The sequence below is a fragment of the Pangasianodon hypophthalmus genome, chromosome 9 (genome assembly GCF_027358585.1).
Source record: "Pangasianodon hypophthalmus isolate fPanHyp1 chromosome 9, fPanHyp1.pri, whole genome shotgun sequence".
NCBI lineage: Eukaryota > Metazoa > Chordata > Actinopteri > Siluriformes > Pangasiidae > Pangasianodon > Pangasianodon hypophthalmus.
In genome coordinates this window covers 27,878,847-27,899,666 of record NC_069718.1, presented here as the reverse complement: position 1 = coordinate 27,899,666, position 20,820 = coordinate 27,878,847, and the positions used below count along the sequence as shown (strand labels likewise).

At 38.5% G+C, this 20,820-nt stretch overlaps 1 protein-coding gene and 2 long non-coding RNA genes across 3 annotated transcripts in view; 1 reads left to right on the top strand and 2 right to left on the bottom strand.

Moving 5' to 3' along the window:
* LOC113524626 (NACHT, LRR and PYD domains-containing protein 12-like) overlaps nucleotides 1-20,445 on the bottom strand; it is a 31,354-nt gene extending 10,909 nt beyond the window's left edge. Inside the window, exons 1-4 of the mRNA XM_053236984.1 lie at nucleotides 20,357-20,445; nucleotides 20,076-20,197; nucleotides 19,499-19,615; nucleotides 1,732-1,842 (exon numbers count right to left, since the gene is read on the bottom strand). Of these exons, the coding sequence (XP_053092959.1) occupies nucleotides 1,732-1,842; nucleotides 19,499-19,615; nucleotides 20,076-20,128 (281 nt within the window). The 5' untranslated portion in view covers nucleotides 20,129-20,197; nucleotides 20,357-20,445. The remainder of the gene's footprint in view (nucleotides 1-1,731; nucleotides 1,843-19,498; nucleotides 19,616-20,075; nucleotides 20,198-20,356) is intronic.
* On the top strand, nucleotides 2,603-4,285 carry LOC117597988 (uncharacterized). The gene is made up of 2 exons (XR_008302326.1): nucleotides 2,603-3,738; nucleotides 3,918-4,285. It is a non-coding gene; the product is annotated as an uncharacterized LOC117597988 (long non-coding RNA).
* LOC128318891 (uncharacterized) lies at nucleotides 4,434-9,682 on the bottom strand. The gene is made up of 2 exons (XR_008302319.1): nucleotides 5,198-9,682; nucleotides 4,434-5,042 (listed from the first exon to the last, which is right to left on the bottom strand). It is a non-coding gene; the product is annotated as an uncharacterized LOC128318891 (long non-coding RNA).
* Nucleotides 20,446-20,820: the final 375 nt, after the last annotated feature.

Here is a 20,820-nt window from a genome sequence, read left to right as displayed (position 1 = left end):
CATGTATAAAAGCATGAGCCACGACTATGTAAATCAGATGATCATCTCTGCTTTGTTGGTTGATTCAATAAAGTCTGATATTTGGCATCCAAAACTCTTTGACTTTGGAAGGTTATTTTTGTTATTCTGATCTGAAGAGTTTTGCCATGACACTATAGGCTAGTTTATATACAGGATGGCTGAGTGGATTATTGTCTAATCATGTTACACAAGTATTCTGCTTGTTACATCAGCGAGTTTCAGAGCTTTGTGTCGCCAGGTGGCTGATATTCGGATTTTAGCATCTAACTTTTGCTCACACAGCCAAAAACAGCATGAAAGCCAAGTTATAGCACTAGACATAAGTGAAATTCTCATAGTGATTTATGAGGATCATCAAGAGTGCTTTTACTGCACTATCATTTATTTATAATGAGTTCTCAGTGATTTTTCAGCTAAACCTATTGCTATTAGCATTATCATAGCTATATAGTTATCTAACATTACAATATCAAGGTGTTTAATCCAAAGCATTTACTTATTCCTTATCCATGATAAAAATCTATCTACTGGATTTGTTATGTAAAGCAGGCCACTGAAACAGTTCAAAGCTTACAGATTGTGTTTACAGACTCGTCCAGGAGCAACAGCACTAATTCCCTGTCCAGCTTCATTCCTTCATCAGTAATAAAATACTCCATCTTGGAAAAGCACTGCTAGTGTTTATCCTGGTGTTACTGCATTTCATCAGTGTTTTTCTGATAATGTCCCATCTATTCTTTTATACTGAAGACTAAAATGATTAGATAGTTCTAATTTGTCATCTATAAATATTTTACTTTACATTCTATACATTGTTGACTTTACAATTTAAAAAGAATGAATTAAAAAAACCATACAGTCTATCCAATATATTTTAATCCATAGATTTAAGTATTTTATTTAAAAAAAAAAAAAAAAAAAAGGGTCCCCATATCCTTTGTCTATTCAGTAATCCACACCATGTTAAATCATCATTCTTCTATCAGTAAAAACAAAACTAATTCTGTAGAAGCAGGAAAATGGTTTGATATGAGCCAAAGAAAATCTCAGACAGACACCCTGAAAACACATTACCTATCTATCTATTCTTTATTTTTCCTCCCTGAAGGTGGTAACCCTAGAGCTTACAGGATTTGGAGATGTCTTTCCTTGCCAAACAAGCTGAGATGGGGGCGGAGTGAAGGGACATTGGGGAGTGTCTATAAGATGACTGACACAAGGCCAACAAAAGTGTATTATGTGGCTTCCAGACCGATTTTTTCAGCCACATAATACACTTTTGTTGAGGCAATGACCATTGTCTTTCTTTCATGTTCTGCAAATTTCTAGGTGATGCGTACATGTAAAAATCAATTATTGCACCTTTAACACTATCGTCTTAACACAGTACACTGATTTCAGGATTTCCTAACTGACTAACATATTTAGAAACAAATGTTTGAATGAGTGAATGAATAAAGTAGTTATATTGTCATTAATTTCCCAGGTGTAAATGCTCTTCTGTAGCACCACAGACCCTCCAGCTCAGGGACTGCAGGCTGAACTGAACTCTTAAAGCAGTTTTCCTCACTGCCAGTCCGAGAGCTGCAGCACTGCACAGTTTAGTGTTTTACTGCTTCAACACCTGATAAAGCTCATGAAGGGCTTCATAATGAGACGAGTGAGTTTGATCAGGTGGAACACTGCCGTAAAACACCTCACTATACGGACCTCACATCAGGAGAACTGTCTCCGAAGGTAATTGGATCTCCCATTGACTGGTCACTCTTCATGGACACACAGCTGGGTTCTGGTGAGTCTGATCTCTTTCCCTCCATCATTCTAGAATTACAACAGAAATATCAGCAATAATTAATACTCTGCTGTCTCAGCACTGTTACACAATGTGTTCATCATTAAACACCAATAATTCCATCTTTTTAATTCAGCTACAGTCTGCACACTTATTCAAACAGGAGACTCACCTCATACCTCAGGAATTACTCTGATGTCAGGAGTCCCAATCACAGCTAACTGACTCAGCTGGGTCTTAAAGCCTGTAGAGTTCACTGACTCAAAGCTATGCTGCTCTTATGTTACACATTACACAGTCCTTTTTACTCTTCTCTCAGTGAATGATTTCTCTAAACTGTTCTTACATCAGATCAGTGATATATTCACTGCTATTAAACACCTTAAAGCAAAGTTTAGTTCCTCTGTTAACTAGTGAGTGTTTAGAGATACAGATCTGTTCCCATGAGACGGTGTGTATTTATTGCTGGTGAATGGAAAAGTAACTCACCTCTCGTCTTTCTTTAAGTCCTGTTTTCCAGACACACTTATGTTGGAGGTCATGTCTCCTTCTCCAGATTACAGCAGGACAAACGTTTACTTCACTCCAACATCGGTGTGTTAAATCAAACCCTGGTATCAAGTCCTAAAATGCTGCTGCTTCATTCGCATTTCTCTCCTTCATCAGCAGAAATGTAACAGAACAACAAATGACTGTTGCTGAGTTTTACTTTTACTTCCATCTAACGGTTTATTCTGCAGAGGGGGAAGGGCAGTGTGTGTGTGTGAGTGTGTGTGTGTGTGTATTTTTAAGTGATTCTGCAGTAAACAGTAAACAGTGCATTTTCACATGTTATGAAACTTGTTTTATATTCAAAGTGAACAGTCTTTTTGTTATGTAGGGAAGAGCGGGGCGCGTGCTAACAGACTTTATTTAGTAGTTTCCACATACACTGGTATGACGAAACTTCCTGTCTTTCCTGGTTGCCATAGCAACACTGCATATATAAATATATATATAATTATAAAAAATTGCACCAAAATTCGAACGACTTTGGAAGATATCAAGGCAAGATAATTTTACCATAGTGTAATTAAAATTTCACACAGACGTTAATTTTCAGCTCTGTGTTTAGCGTTAATTTAAAACGAGGCAAATTTATCATCATTTGACTCTTTAATCTCTCAGTTATAATCCTACAGTCTCTAAATGCTTATATATCCTACAGAGCTGAATATTCAGATCCCAGTCTCAGTTATGTGTTAAAACTCGCCCCGATATTACAAGAAACTCTGCCATGTAAATACACACAATTCCCTTTTATGATTTTATTTCGTTCAGCGTGAGAAACAGGCCAAGCAGGACAGACAGGAGTGTACCTGCTGTTCTGTCAATGGCAGGACATGAAGTAATGAGGGGCAAGTCAAAAACAGGTGTGGTAGGGTATCATATCAGAGTTTTAAGTATACCAGTAATTTTTTTGGAAACCTGTAGTGGTCCATTACACTCCATAAATATTCCAGTGAGATAAAGTCAGATGCTTTTTTTGGTCTAAGCCTACAATAAAGTAATTTATATCTGGTGTATTTATAATCAGGTCTCTCACTGTTCTGAGGTTGTCCCTCATGTATCTTCCTTTAATCACACACATCTGCTCTATTTCTATAATCTTATTTAAAGTGTCCTGCATCCGGTTTGCAATTATTTTAGCCAGGATTTTATCATCTACATTCATCAGACTTCTCTGTCTCCAATTATTGAAATCATACTGGTGTCCTTTTTATATATTAGTGATAATGCACTATGATAAAATGATTTATTTAATGTTCCCTCCTGTAATCCTTCATTCTACAGAGCCGCTGAGAGATCTGCAATGTCTCTCCTACAGGCTCTGGAAAGTTCTGCTGGTAATCCATCAGGTCCTGGACTTTTCCCATCGTTTATCTGTGAGATCACTTCTATCATTTCATCTTCACTGTCCTCTAGATGTAGTAAGTTAGTGTATTTTAATGATGGCCATGTCTCTATAAGAAGTGAGTTATTTTATTTTCCTCTATATTTAGTTTTGATGACGTGTCTTGGCATTTTTTCCTTATTTTGTCTCTTTTGTGTTTCTCATTTTCAGTAATATTTCCAGTGCTGTCTCTGATGCCTTTAATACTCCTGTTTTCTCTGAGTTTTTACTTGTTTTATTACATTCTGTGGGTTTTCTGTGTGATTTATGTCAGGACCAGTCTGGAGCTGGACATTTGGGAATAATTCATCATTTATTCTGCATAATTCAGATTTTATTTTGGAGAAGAAATCATCATCTTTGACATTTTTGTTCTGTCTGGTTTAGAGTTGGACATAGTCTGAGACAAGCTCATTATAATGCTGCTTCTTTTACTGATTAAGTAACTTTACATTTTTGTTTTAAGTAAGCTGTTATTTGTTTTTTGAAAATATCTCACATTTCAGTGCTTGATCTCATTAAAACCTTTAAGTGTTTAATTTGTTTGACTTCCTTGGTTAATTCATGAACAGCTTGTTTGTTTGTAAGAATGTTGCATTGAGTTTGCAGTGAGCTCTCTGCTCGTTTATGTTTAAGAGCTGAAATGCTCTAAGTGTGAAAGGAATATCAACATGTTATATGCTACACTTATACACACACACACCACTTTATTAGGAACACCCCTTACTCATACACACCACTTTATTAGGAACACCCCTTACTCATACATACACACACCACAAACAAGGAATAGAAGTTTAACAAAAAAAATTGGGAAAAATGGATTAAATCACAACTATAAATCAATCATCTGTGGAGAAAAAAAAATCACTGTCATGTTACAACAAACTGAATAAAGCCATGTTGAGCAGAAACACACTAAAAAAAATAGATAAAAAATGTGGAGCTAAAAATAAGCTATAAACAGCTACAACACATTGATGTGTATTTGTGTAATCAGTGTGATGATGTGATGATATCTCTGTGTTGTGTGTAGAGGCTGAAGGATTTGACTTTGATTGTAAAATATGTTATTAAAGCCTGAAGTAATTTGTAGCTGAGTGGATAAAAGGATGTGATCAGTCCCGGTTATTGTTATGGAACTTCTACATCTGAATATGAATGATTTCAGCTCCCAAACTGCTGGAAATGTGGGACGGGTTCTAACGCTTCACCAAAACTGCTTTATCCTGGAAAAGAGGTTTGAGGTGAGACTCCTGCCATACGCCAGTACTGGTGAGTTTATCATCCTTAATGCTGAAAGACAGAGAAGAGCATCAGTGTAAACAAACATCAACAACACACACACACACACACACACACAAAGAGAAAATATTATATAGTACACAGGGAATATTATTCAGTATCATACAGTAACAGTACAGTAAAGAGTCAGTAAGTCAGTAACTCACTGTAGTGTTTCCAGTTTACAGTGTGGATCCTTCAGTAGATCAGAGAGCAGCTTCACTCCTGATTCTCCTGGATTATTACCGTTCAGATTCAGTTCTCTCAGGTGTGATGAGGAGTTTGACCTCAGAGCTGAAGCCAGAGCAGCACAACCTTATACGCACTTGGAAACACGCTCGTACACATAACGCAGTTTGTAAGTAAGGTTTAGTTCATGAAAGTCGGTCGGGATAAAAACTTTCATTCGTTTTAAGATAACTTCATTGCATTGTTTAAAAAGAGAGTGGATAAAAGGGGGGTTGACTAGCAACGTGCGTGATTCTGATTGGTTATTTGGATAGGGGTTAATCAGCGAGGAGAACAGGAAAAGAAAAAAGGGGAAAAGGAGAAAAGTTTTCTCTCCGTGAAAAAAACTAGGATTTCTGAATAACTAATGAACGGTGACCAAGTTAAAACAATAATCTAAGCGTGAGAACTTACTAGTTACGAAATGATTAGAAGGAGGGAGCTGCTGTTTCTACATGAAGTTTGCACACAGTGTATTACCTAGCTGACTAGCCTAGTTAGCTAGTCGAACTGCTAGCCTGTTGTTCAGCTCACACAGCTACACACTATTGTCTGCTGTTCACCTGTTTTCCCCTGGGAGTCGCTGAGGAGAACCAGATAGCACTGTGAGCTACCGGGTAACGCTCAGGGTTCCTCTGGCACCGCTGGATAAACGCCTGTGGACGAGTAACACGGAGCGATGCAGGTGCTAACTTCAGAAACGTCGAGCACGTAAAAGCCCAGAAAGCCGTAAAGACCAGGTACCTTTGCAGTCAGTAGAGTCATTGCTCTTCTTAGAGTGAAGAGGCCATTTCAGTCTGGGCCACACCGCACCCCAGCCACCTCACAGCCCTGCAGCTTTTGTTTTGTTTATGTGTTTTCAATTTGCCAGTCTGAGTGAGAGCGTGGGCTAAGGATAGCGCGCTTGAGTAAATAATTAACTGTTAGCCAGTACGACATATTGGTTGCTTGGTTTGTTATTAACTTAATATGATTCGGGATTACTGTATGAGAAAGTAACTATTTTATACAGTTGAGTTATTTTAATTTATTTTGTCTTCATTTAGCAAGTAAACATTTTGGTTGGTGAATATTCAGTGAATTTGTTGTATTTTATATACTGGCACAAGTATAGATAGCAAAACGAGGCATTTACTTCTACCAGTAAGTTTCCCTCAATGACACTGAAATACAGTAAGCTACAAGTAAGAGTCCAAGAGATCATATTCCTTCATCTACCATAATTTAGGAAACAACAAAATCAGATTCTGATAGCGAGTCCAGTGAACTTTTCTGATCTTTCTGGAATGTAACAAACACAAAAGCTAAAGTAAATCTGATCAAATATTATTAGGTGGCTGTTGTTGTCAACAGTAAATAACAGTTTCTTGATTTGGGAAAGACGTTGTTGTTTTGAAACATAGTTAGCTTTTTTTACTCATTCACATTAGATAGAAGATAGAAAACTTTCCAAAAAGTTCCACAGGATGTCTGGTTCAGGAATAAGTTGAATCAAGTTATATACTTAAATTAAATAAGTAAGTAAGTAAGTAAATAAATAAATGTGTTATAATTTGTCAATGAAAAATGTTTTCTTTTGCAGCAGCCCTGATTTTTTTTTCCACTGTTTTTCAGGGCATAGTGATAGGGTTCTCATGAAAAACCCTCTGGTACAGACCACGCCCACAGGTTTTATCTGAATTGCTTGGAAAATTTAAAGTTTTATCCTCTGCTAATATAAATTGGAATAAAAGTGAAGCACTACTGATAGGAAGCTGGAAAAGTGGAAAACTGAAACTTCCTGCTGGTTTACATTGGGGAAAAGAAGGTTTTAAATACTTGAGGGTCTTTTTAGGCAATGACACAACAGTGCAGAAAAACTGGGAAGGTTTAATAGAAAAAGTCAAAGGACGCCTAGAAAAATGGAAGTCTTTGTCTCCAAAATTGCCATACAGAGGACACATTTTAGTTGTTAATAATTTGGTGGCATCTTCCTTATGGCATAAGTTTGCCTGTGTAGATCCTCCTTTGCAGCTGCTATAAAAAATCCAGGCTACCCTGGTGGACTTTTTTTGGGATAAATTACATTGGGTCTCACAAAATTTCTGTTTTTGCCCAAGGAGGAAGGTGGTCAAGGACTAATTCATCTCCAGAGCAGAATTGCAACCTTTCGTCTGCAGTTTGTGCAAAGACTGTTGGATGGACCATCAAGTTTTAGCTGGCGTGCTGTTTCATGCCTGATTTTACGTAGTTTTGCAGGTTTGGGGCTGGACAAAGCACTTTTTTTGATGGATCCCCTAAAACTGGACACCTCCACGTTGCCAATTTTTTACAAGAACATTTTTAAAGTTTGGAGTCTCTTTGCTGTTCAACGACCAGAAAACTCACATTCTCTTCATTGGTTACTGGAGGAGCCTTTAATCTGTGGCTCCTGGTTGGATCTAACAGACAGTTCCTTTTTTCCTGGTCTTAGTAGGTTGCTGATTGAACACAACATTATTACTCTGAGTCAGCTACTGAACATTGTAGGGCCGGATTTCAAGAACGAAGCAGCATTAGCTCAACATTTGGGAATCAGGTCTATTCGTCTGGTTACCCAGTTGCTCATGAAATGGAAAGCGGTGTTTAAGACAACTGAAATGGACTTGCTAACAGAGTATTGTGCTGGTTCGCGAGTTCCTGATCCCAAAGACTCTTTTCCTTGTCTACTACTGTCTGTAAATGTTGAAGGGATTACACCTTTCATTGAAAATGTTGCATCTCTGTGTAAAGACTTCTTTTTAAGTACTGGTAAATCTTTGTACAGGTCTTTGTGTTTTGGTTTTTAGCAAAAAGGTTTTAAATGGGAAAGTTGATACTCCCTGGCATGATGTTTTTAAATTGGATCAAAACACAAAATCTGAGTGGAGATCCTTGTATAAACCACCGTTGACCAAGAGAACAGGTGATTTGCAATGGAGAATTATTCATGGTGCTGTCGCGGTCAATGCTTTTATCTCAGTTCTAAACCCTGAGGTTACTTCTACATGTCCTTTCTGTTCTGACAGAGAAACCATCTTTCATGCTTTTATGAATTGTTGTAGATTGCAACCTTTATTTCTAGTTGAAGGTAATGTTTTCAGGAGTAGTAATGAGACCTTTTCTCTCGAGACTTTTATTTTAGGGTACAAATATGTGAGGAAGAAAAGATTTGTCTGTCAACTTCTGAATTTTGTCTTAGGCCAAGCAAAACTGGTCATTTATACAAGTAGGAAAAGGAAAATAGAACAAAACTTAAATCAGAACATAGTAGCCTTGTTTTCTAACTTGGTGAAGTCAAGAGTTTTGGTTGATTTTCTTTATTATAAGTCTACTGATGATTTTGTCACTTTTGAATGTATTTGGTGTTGTAATGAGGCTCCATGCTCTGTTTTTGAGGGTGAATTGATTTTTATGCATACTTTGTGATTTTTTTTTTTTCACTGTTTTTCAGGGCATAGTGATCTCATGAAAAACCCTCTGGAACAGACCACGCCCACTTCCGGTTTAAATCCGAATACAAAAACAGTTTGTGCACTAAACAGAGACAGATAGTAGCATTGTGTTACACCTCTAGCAGAGACACAAGATCCTCTGGTACAGACCACGCCCACTTGTATATCTCCCTCTCTCACACATACAATTATTGTATGCAATATTTAGTGATAAATTGATGCTCCTAGACTACTATCTCTAGTTCAGTGTGTGTGTGTGTGTGTGTGTGTTACCTCAGTATCTCCAGTGTACAGTGTGGATTCTCCAGTCCAGCAGAGAGCAACTTCACTCCTGAATCCTGCAGTTTATTTCTACTCAGGTTCAATTCTCTCAGACTGGAGGGGTTTGAGCTGAGAACTGAGGACAGAACTCTACATACATGCCCACGCCATGACACTACTACCACCATGCTTCACTGATGAGGTGGTATGCTTAGAATCATGAGCAGTTCCTTTCCTTCTCCATACTCTTCTCTTCCCATCACTCTGGTACAAGTTGATCTTGGTCTCATCTGTCCATAGGATGATGTTCCAGAACTGTGAAGGCTTTTTTGGTTGTCGTTTGGCAAACTCTAATCTGGCCTTCCTGTTTTTGAGGCTCACCAATGGTTTACATCTTGTGGTGAACCCTCTGTATTCACTCTGGTGAAGTCTTCTCTTGATTGTTGACTTTGACACACATATACCTACCTCCTGGAGAGTGTTCTTGATCTGGCCAACTGTTGTGAAGGGTGTTTTCTTCACCAGGGAAAGAATTCTTCGGTCATCCACCACAGTTGTTTTCCGTGGTCTTCCGGGTCTTTTGGTGTTGCTGAGCTCACCGGTGCGTTCCTTCTTTTTAAGAATGTTCCAAACAGTTGTTTTGGCCATGCCTAATGTTTTTGCTATCTCTCTGATGGGTTTGTTTTGTTTTTCAGCCTAATGATGGCTTGCTTTACTGATAGTGACAGCTCTTTGGATCTTATCTTGAGAGTTGACAGCAACAGATTCCAAATGCAAATAGCACACTTGAAATGAACTCTGGACCTTTTATCTGCTCATTGTAATTGGGATAATGAGAGAATAACACACACCTGGCCATGGAACAGCTGAAAAGCCAATTGTCCCATTACTTTTGGTCCCTTAACAAGTGGGAGGCACATATGCAAACTGTTGTAATTCCTACACCGTTCACCTGATTTGGATGTAAATACCCTCAAATTAAAGCTGACAGTCTGCAGTTAAAGCACATCTTGTTCGTTTCATTTGAAATCCATTGTGGTGGTGTATAGAGCCAAATATGTTAGAATTGTGTCGATGTCCCAATGTTTATGGACCTGACTGTAACTTTCTGAAACAAAATAATAACAGAGAGGCCACTCTGAACAAACACGTCTCTATTTCTAGCAGAGAGTTTTTCATACAGTGTGTTCAGCAGCTCTGGGGAAAGTTCTGCTGGAGAACATTTACACATTTACACACTGTCCTTTACTGCTTCATTACAGTGTGTTCAGTGTGTAGATCAGTGTACATTATACACACATTTACTTTCCATTACAAACATTTTCTGGAATATTTTTGCTCACATAGAACAATAGAAACAGGTCTATAAAATGGTAACAGCTCCATGAGGACAGATAACATCAGAGAAATTGGCTTATTGACCTCACTGTAAAGTACGACTAGTACTGGCATGTTATTAAAGTAAATGCGTGTGTAATGTACACTGATCTACACACTGTAGAAATAAATGTACTTTGTTCTGATGTGAGAAGTGATGTAGATATTTCAGTATTAACACAAAGTTGAATTTCACAGAGACGGTAAAACAGTTGATGTTCATTGTTCATTGGACCTTAATCTTATAACTTTCACACACAGATACGAATCACATAACACCCCAATACACACACACACACACACACACACACAAAGCTCAACATCAGAAACAATGCTAATCTACACCTTATAAAAATACACACTCATATAAAACACTGGGCCTCATTTATCACACTGGATACAAATGAATTTATTTATTCATAAACCGTGTGTAGGAGCATTTACACAGGAAATCTTTAATGTGTAAATTAAAAATGTAATGTTGTGGAACATCTACAAGATGTTGAGAGAAAAGGTTGAGGAGGTGTTGGATCAGAGTTAAATGGGCTTGGCCACTCAGCACAAGAGCTAGCTCTTTATGTATGTGCATAGCTGCTTTATCTGGTCTTTATTCTGACCCTCAACCCAGAGCTTCTCCACCAACACCTCACTGTCCTCTACTTTCACATTCATCAGGCACTTATGGAGGAGCTCTGGACTGAGCTGGAGCTTGGGGAAATAGCATCAACACTGGACTCCTGTTCCTGTGTGCTAGGGGTCTCACTGGGGACAAGAGCTCCTGAGTTTGTGGCAATTTACACATAAAACAAGACTAAATAAGGTGAAGCTTGAATGATCAGCTTCAAATAATATAAATCTCAGTGAGTTACTGTAATTTTTTATCCAGATTTAACTCACTAACAGTATTTATTTCAGTTACACACCAATTTAACAAAACCTTTGTGAAACACAGAAACTCTAACCCCAGTTTCATATTAATGGCATTAATAGGAAACAAAATATTTAAAATGCAAGCCAAAAGAAAGGAGAACGGGTCATTCAGTTAAGACAAAAGAAATGTGTCTGTATAAAGGAGGAAGGGCCGGTCTGTCTGTGTATAGCCATAAGCTGACAGAAGATTTAGAGCACACTGTTAGAGATATTTAGATATTTAGAGGCCAGTATGATTGTTCTGGAGGATGAAAGCTGGTTTATAAATCACTTCTGTTCATCACAGCATCTTCTTTAAATGCTGTTCAACACTTCAGAGCCAGCACTAATTTAACCAACACAACAACCTTGTGCCATTCCTGTGCATGTCCAAGTTTATCAGTGCTTGGATTTCTTGTTATTGTCACATTTCAAACAGAGAGAAGTGACTGATTGTAGCGTGAGAGGCTGAAGATCGCATCAGTGTGAGAGATTTCTGACCAACAGTTACTGAGACACTTTAAACTATTTAAACACAGCAGTTTCTCTGTGTGATGCTCGGTGTCCATGATCACCTGCGTACAGTGTAGATCTCTTTTTCTCACCTTTCATGTCAAGCCGCTTTCTTACAAATGAGCTGTGGTGTGCACGCATTTGGTCAGGGTTTTAAATGATCAGTGGCTAAGAGCCAGTTCTGATCACATTTCCATTCTTGTTCTTCTTGACCTGAGTGCAGCTTTCAATACTGTAGACCATGACATTCTTCTACACAGACTTGAACATTGGGTAGGTCTCTCAGGAGCAGTACTAAGCTGGTTCAGATCATACTTGTGTGGTAGACAGTTGAATGTTAAACTGGGAAGTCACTCATCAAGACAATATGATATTTCATTTGGAGTTCCATAAGGATCTATTTTCGTACACTTGTTTTTCTCCTTCTACATGTTACCTCTTGGTAGACTCATTCAAAAGCATGAAATCAGTTTTCATAGTTACGCAGATGACACACAGCTTTATATATCAGTGTCACTGAGTAATCAAGAGCCAATTAACAAACTGATTACATGCTTGAATGAAATATCTGACTGCATGTTACAGAACTTTAAAAATAATAAAATGGAGACATTAATTGCAGGAGATAAACAGAAAAGAGAATACTTATTGAAAAATGAGCTGGTTACAGGTTAGAAATCTGGGTGTAACAGTCGACTCAGATCTCAGCTTTGTTCTTCACATCAATAATATCTCTAAGGTCGCTTTTTATCATTTGAGGAACATTGCAAAAGTTCTTCCATTTTTATCTAAAGATGATGCAGAATAACGCATCCATAAATAGAGTTAATGCAACTACTATTATCTACTATTTATTCATTTCAGTTAGTAAAAAATGCAGCTGCTCAGCTTCTAACACAAACTAAAGAGAGACCATATTACTCCTATTGTGCAGGAACTGCACTGGTCACCTGTGACATCCAGAGTCAATTTTAAAGTGCTCTTATTAGTTTTTAAAACTCTTAATGGCATTGCACCTGTGTATTTAGCAGAATGCCTGATGGATTTCACCCCAAATCATTTTTAACATCAACAAATGCTGGCTTCCTTAAGGTCAATTTTAATAAGAAGAAGCTCGGTGAAACTGCTTTTAGTGTCGCTGCTCCCAGGATGTGGAACTCACTCCCAGCGTATATCCATCAGACACCTGCACTAAATATATTTAAAAATGTATATTAATATTTATATATTACCTTGCCTTTTAATTAGTCCTCTTGATTTTAATGCTTAAAACCACTATTTATCTCTTAATGATCTACTTAATACTTTGTTTGATTACATGTATGTATTTCTTAATGACTTTTTAGCTTTTAATATTTTATTTTCAGGTTGTGTAGCATTATTATTAGGAATTGACATTTATTAACATACTTAATGTTTGTGTGTGTCTGTGTGTGTACCTCAGTATCTCCAGTGTACAATGTGGATTCTCCAGTCCAGCAGAGAGCAGCTTCACCCCTGAATCCTGCAGTTTATTGTAACTCAGGTCCAGTTCTCTCAGACTGGAGGAGTTTGAGCTGAGAACTGAGGACAGAACTCTACAGCTTTCCTCTGTCAGATTACACTCCCACAGCCTAGAAGAGAAATGATGAAATATCAGAACACTGATCTCAAACACACAAACACGGCCATAATACAGATAAAGTTTAACATGTAACAGAAATGTCAGTGTGTTTCTCTCACACACACAAATCAGAGGACAGGACACCACATCAGCACATTTACAGGAGCAGGGACATCTTTCTGCACTCCACAATCTCTCAGCTACAATTTATTATAAGACCATTAGGTCATGTACATAACACACACACGTGAGAGCGAGCAGCCTACCAACAAAACACTCTGATCTGTGTTCAGGTTTCTACAACTAACCCTGCAGATATAGTGCATTTTATTACAGAAAATAAAGAATTATAGAATTGTACACTACCAGTTAATAACATGCCAGTACCAGTGGTACTTTACAGTGAGTTAGGTGTGTCAGTGTCAGGTGGAGGTGTGGGGAAACTCCAGCGGATGTGGATGCGGAAGTGCAGGTGTGGTGTCGGAGCGGAGTGTGACAGTTATATGTTGAATTTCACAGAGACGGTAAAACAGTTGGTGTGTGTTGTTCTCTGTGCTCGTACTGTTATAAATCTGTCACATTGAGACTTCTGATTTTACACACACACTGGATCAGGTGTTTGGTGTGGACCCGAGTGCAGGTGGAGTCACATACATCCAAACAAATCCAAACTAAAGAGAAAGTTTGATCTGTCCAAACCAAACAAATTAGGTGTGAAAGCATCCTTATTCTCTCTCTCATGTTCCTCAGTGCAAAATAGGGCTGTGTGATATGGTGATACATATCATAGGATGAGAAAATAGAAAAATGAATAATGTCTATATATAAAATGAATATATATATATATATATATATATATATATATATATGTAGCCAGGTCAACAATAGGTCCAAAATCACTGGCAGTGAGATGGTAAAAACTCTCCTGAATAGTGTCAGTGTTGTAGCAGTCGCATCCTTCGTCAGAGGCGCCATTCCTTTAAGAGCTTACACTCGAGACGGAGTAGTCGCTAATGTATGACGTCACACACTCGCAACGGCGCCAAAGCTCCGGGTCCGACACGTGCAAACGTGTGTGCTAAGTTGAAGGCCTGACTGTGATTACCTCTGTGATACTGTCGCCGCGCTGAAGGAAGCATGGGGCCGCGGGACGGCGCGAGTGTCCGATTATATTGTATGCGCTTTCATATTTGTTTATTTGACAGTTTATGTAAAAGGTTTTGTTTATTTTTGCACTTTTGTCTGTCTCAAGAGGAGAGAAAAGCATTTGTACATGAGCCATTGAGTGTGAGTGATGACCCGTGTTGGCGAGTCGCCATTTTGAAAGTAAGTTGGTTCATAACGTAAGCTGTTTTTGAATGTATTTTGTAACGTAATTTTGAAATGTGTATGCACTTTTGACTCAGTGGTTGTTCTTGTCTGGTGGGAAAAGCCACTACTGTTGTTTTGGTTCTGTTTATGTTTATGGTTATCCTGTCATAGGCCCCAAAGATTGTGCTGTATGGGGGTCACTTGTTACTGTTGGGAACTCCAAGTTTTAACTAAATTAATGCTAACTCCCACCCGGGTTAGTCGGGGAATAAAAACCCACAAAATGATAAGAGTGTTGTGTGTGGTCCCTCCTTTAACACCTGGCTACATATATATAAACAAATTTTCAAGGTGTGAAATGATCCATATCGTGATACAAGATTTTGTCCATATCACTCAGTCCTCAGTACAGACATAATGTGTTAGTATTAAATGTGTTAATTTAAAGATGATTAAAGTAACAATTAACAAGCATTAATCCAAACAGTGCAGTTCAGTGTTGCATTAAAATAACAAACCATGCAGTAATACATTTATTAATAAAAATACTCACTCAGCTTTTCTGGAGGCTTTGACCACTGGCAGCAGCCTCAAAAGACATTCCTCTGATGGGTAATATTTACTTAAATTAAACACGTCCAGCTCCTGTTCTGAGTTCAGTAACACAAACACCAGAGCTGACCACTGAGCAGGAGAGAGTCTGGTTCCACTGAGACGACTGTAACCTCCTCTGTTTAGGTAAGTTTGTACTTCCTGCACTAGAGAATGATCATTCAGTTCATTCAGACAGTGGAACAGATTGATGGATTTCTCTGGAGATGGATTCTCCCTGATCTTCTCCTTGATGTATTCGGCTGTTTCCTGTTTGCTGTGAGAGCTGCTTCCTGTCTGTGGCATTAAGCCTCGTAAGAGAGTCTGATTGGACTCCAGGGAGAGACCCAGAAGGAAGCGGAGGAACAGATCCAGGTGTCCATTCTCACTCTGTAAGGCCTTGTCCACTGCACTCCTGAGGAAATTGGACATGTTTGACTTTCTGAAAAGATCAGACAGATCAGTGGTTTGTTGATTGGGTACATTTCTGCTGATGAAGGAGAGAAATGCATATAAAGCAGCCAGAAACTCCTGAACACTCAGATGTACAAAGCTGAACACCTTCCCCAGGTGAAGCCCAAACTCCTCTCTGAAGATTTGGGTGCACACTCCTGAGTACACGGACACTTCTCTGACATCAATGCCACACTCTCTCAGGTCTTCCTCATAGAAGATCAAGTTTCCTTTCTCCAGCTGGTGGAAAGCCAGTTTTCCCAGTGCCAGGATACTGTCTCTGATCTGCTGAGGATCAGGGTCACATTTCTGATGGTACTTTTCATCTTTGTGTTTGATCTGAAAGATCAGGAAGTGTGTGAACATTTGAGTCAGAGTCTTGGGGATCTCTCCACTCTCTGCTTCACCCAACATTCTCTCTAGAACAGTGGCTGAAATCCAGCAGAAGACTGGGATGTGGCACATGATGTAGAGGCTTCTTGAAGATTTTATTGGCAAGTCTCTGATTATTTATCCTCTTCCTGAAGTACTCCTCTTTTTGAGGATCACTGAAGCCTCGTACCTCTGTTACCTGCTCTACACACTCAGGAGGGATCTGATTGGCTGCTCCGGGTCGAGAGGTTATCCAGAGGAGAGCAGAGGGAAGCAGATTCCCCTTGATGAGGTTTGTCAGCAGCACATCCACTGAGGCTGACTCTGTAACATCACACAATCTCTCATTGTTCTGGAAATTTAGAGGAAGTCGACACTCATCCAGACCATCAAAGATCAACACCACTTTGTAGGAGTCTATTAATTGTAGTTTTCTCATTTCTGGGAAAAAGTGATGAAGAAGATTCATCAGACTGAGATTTTGCTGCTTCATCAAATTCAGCTCTCTATAGGGAAGTGGAAACATGAAGGTGACGTCCTGATTTGCTTTTCCTTCAGCCCAGTCCAGAATGAACTTCTGCACAGAGACTGTTTTTCCAATTCCAGCAACTCCTTTAGTCAGCACAGTTCTGATGGACTTGTCTTTAAAGAGGTCATTACATTTGATGGGTGTCTCTTGTGTTGCTGGTCTCCTGGACGCTGTCTCAATCTGTCTCACCTCATGTTCATTATTGACGTCTCCACTCCAACCCTCTGTGATGTAGAGCTCTGTGTAGATCTCATTCAGAAGAGCTGAGCTTCCATGCTGTGAGATTCCTTCATTAATTCTTTTAAACTTCTCTCTCAGGTTGGATTTCAACTTTGGCTTATACACAGAGGCCACAGACTCTAATAAACAAAGTAATAACATGTTTTAATGCAAAAATCACTAAGCACAATAAAAAATGTAAAATTCTTTCAAATGCTGCTGTTCATTCCTGATTCATGTACTAAATATTATTGAAGGAACAGGACCATTGTACAGAGTAACCACAAGCTGGACCACAACACAACAGAAAAGCACCAGATGTACATGATACTAAAATCAAACTTAAAACTAAAAGTGTTAATATCTAAAACAATTTCCTCTTTCTAAAGTGAACCTGATGGAATAAAGCCATGACTCAGAGCTCTTACTGTTGTGCAGTGTGTTAGTGAGATCTGTGTGGTTCATGTTCTTCAGGACGTGCAGTGTGATCTTCAGCGCTCCCTCTTGGACACTGTGCAGATCCTCCTCATCCTCCACCTCCCTCTCAGTACATGCTGGGTAATCTGGACTCAGGAGCTTCCTAAACCTCTTCAGCTCATTCTTTATCAGAGTGATGACTTTGTGTTCCAGCTCCTGGTTAGAAACACACAGTAACAGATCTAAATATTATAATGTTACACAATGATATTTTATGAAAAGAAAAAAAACTCTGTCTATTACCACAGTTACAACTGTCTGATTACCCATAATGCTGCTGCACATTGATAAAACAACACAAGTCACACACACCTTGAATATGGACTCCAACTGATTTCTGCTGATGTTTGATTTCTTTTTTTGTGGTCTGTGAACAAAAAAAAAACCCATGTAATATGGACTACATGTAGTCATAGCTGCACAACACACACTATTAAAGACAAAGATGAAGATATTTAAAGTTGCATGAGATAAGTAAATTTTTTTTAAAGTTTAGGTCTCTAACAGTATGTGGTTCGACATTTATGATTTTTTCTCCTTAAGTCCGCCCCCAATTCCCGGCCATGTTCACAAAACACCACGACCAGGATCTATGGTGGCTTGTAAAGTTCAGCTAGAGTACCAACTATCAAATAAACTTCATGACATCACTTTCAAGTAATGAAGGAAGCAGTTTATTTATTAAGGGCATTGCTTTACTTTGTTATTTAGGTATAGGTGATAAAAATCCCTAACTACAGAATAATGATGATAGAATAACAGAATAGTGGGGAAATGTATAATAATGAACAGTGGAGTAGTAAGAATAATAATACACAGCATAAATGTAAGACACTGCAGAATAATAAGGAACTGATGTATGGAGCTCTCTCTCTATACAACAAGTGACTTTAATTAATTATGCTTTATAATTTACCCAGCACACAGCTCTTATACAGAAGTAGGTGATAAAGTGAAAATCTTCCTCCAACTGACTAGCTCGTTTTTCTTTTTTTTTTTTCTTTGATTTTGTTCCATTCGACGCCTCAATGTTGGACAACGCTGGAGCACATCTGTGGTTCTCTTTCACAGCTATTCACTAGCTATTAACAACAGTGCCTAGCATGGCTATAGGCTAGTTTATATACAGGTTAGCTGAGTGAATTATTGTCTAATCATGTTACACAGATCCTCTGCTTGTTACATCAGTGAGCTTCAGAGCTTCGTGTCTCCAGTGTGCCAGGTGGCTGATATTAAGATTTTAGCATTTAGCTTTTGCTCACAGAGCCAAAAGCAGCATGAAAGCCCAGTTATAGCACTAGAAATAAGTGAAATTTATGAGGATGGTCAAGAGTGCTTTTATTGCACCATTGTTTATTTATAATGAGTTCTCAGTGATTTTTCAGCTAAACCTAACATTGTAATCATATTTATATAGTTATCTAACATTACAATATCAAGGTGCTTAATCCAAAGCATTTATTTATTCCTTATCTACTGGATTTGTTATGTAAATCAGGCCACTGAAACAGTTCAAAGCTTACAGATTGTGTTTACAGACCCGTCCAGGACCAACAGCACTAATTCCCTGTCCAGCTTCATTCCTTCATCAGTAATAAAATACTCCATCTTGGAAAAGAACTGCTAGTGTTTATCCTGGTGTTAGTGCATTTCTTGTCTGCAAGATGATTGACACAAGGCTGGACCAAACACTTCCAGTCTGGAAGGCAGTCTTTAAGGTTTTTTTTTTTAGTCACCTAATACACTTGTCCTGAGGCCATGACCATTGTTTTTTTATGTTCTGCAAATTTCTAGGTGATGTGTACATGTAAAAATCAATTATTGCACCTTTAACACTCTCCTCTTAACACAATACACGGATTTCAGCATTTCCTAACTGACACTAACATATTTAGAAACAAACGTTTGAATGAATGAATAAAAAAGTTATATTGTCATTAATTTCCCAGGTGTAAATGTTCTTCTGTAGCACCACAGACCCTCCAGCTCAGGGACTGCAGGCTGAACTGAACTCTTAAAGCAGTTTTCCTCACTGCCAGTCCGAGAGCTGCAGCACTGCACAGTTTAGTGTTTTACTGCTTCAACATCTGATAAAGCTCATGAAGGGCTTCATAATGAGACGAGTGAGTTTGATCAGGTGGAACACTGCTGTAAAACACCTCACTATACTGACCTCACATCAGTAGAACTGTCTCTGTCTCTGAAGTTAAGCGGAAATCCCATTGACTGGTCACTCTTCATGGACACACAGCTGGGTTCTGGTGAGTCTGATCTCTTTCCCTCCATCATTCTAGAATTACAACAGAAATATCAGCAATAATTAATACTCTGCTGTCTCAGCACTGTTAAACAATGTGTTCATCATTAAACAGCAATAATTCCATCTTTTTAATTCAGCTACAGTCTGCACACTTATTCAAACAGGAGACTCACCTCATACCTCAGGAATTACTCTGATGTCAGGAGTCCCAATCACAGCTAACTGACTCAGCTGGGTCTTAAAGCCTGTAGAGTTCACTGACTCAAAGCTATGCTGCTCTTATGCTACACATTACACAGTCCTTTTTACTCTTCTCTCAGTGAATGATTTCTCTAAACTGTTCTTACATCAGATCAGTGATATATTCACTGCTATTAAACACCTTAAAGCAAAGTTTAGTTCCTCTGTTAACTAGTGAGTGTTTAGAGATACAGATCTGTTCCTATGAGACGATGTGTATTTATTGCTGGTGAATGGAAAAGTAACTCACCTCTCGTCTTTCTTTAAGTCCTGTTTTCCAGACACACTCATGTTGGAGGTCATGTCTCCTTCTCCAGATTACAGCAGGACACACGTTTACTTCACTCCTACATCGGTGTGTTAAATCAAACCCTGTATCAGCACAGAGTTCACTTACAGGAAATAGTCACGGTATCAAGTCCTAAAACAACCTGTGTACATTAAACCTTCAGTACAAACCCACAAAACTCTTCTGCATCTAGTGTCACTTCAGTGTGTTTATATATTATAGCGTTAGATTTAGATACTCACTGTGTTTTTACTCCTGAAATGGTTTATTTTCCCCTCGACACAAAATGGAGCTGCTGCGTTTTACTTTCACTGACACTCGAACTGGCTTATTCTGCAGAGGGCAAAGGGCAGTGAGGTAGGGTAATAAACACACACACACACGAATATGGATTGTTATCAGATTGTTATCTGATCCATGGAGCAAAAGCCACGATAAAGCTGGTCTAAATAAAATCACGTAAATAAAAAACAAAGTGAGCTCTTTACCTTTTACAAGTTTAGTGATCAGGATTCATTTGAAGTCCTTGATCAGGTCAATGTTATACAATTTCTGAAAACATCTGGAAATACAGAGAATAGAGAATGAAAAGGGTTGTAAAACCTCCTACATCACAGACATTAAGATTTCATGACCTTGATTTAGTATCTCGTAGCTTCATTAAATTGCGCACAAGTAACTGTCATAAACATAAAAAATGTAACAT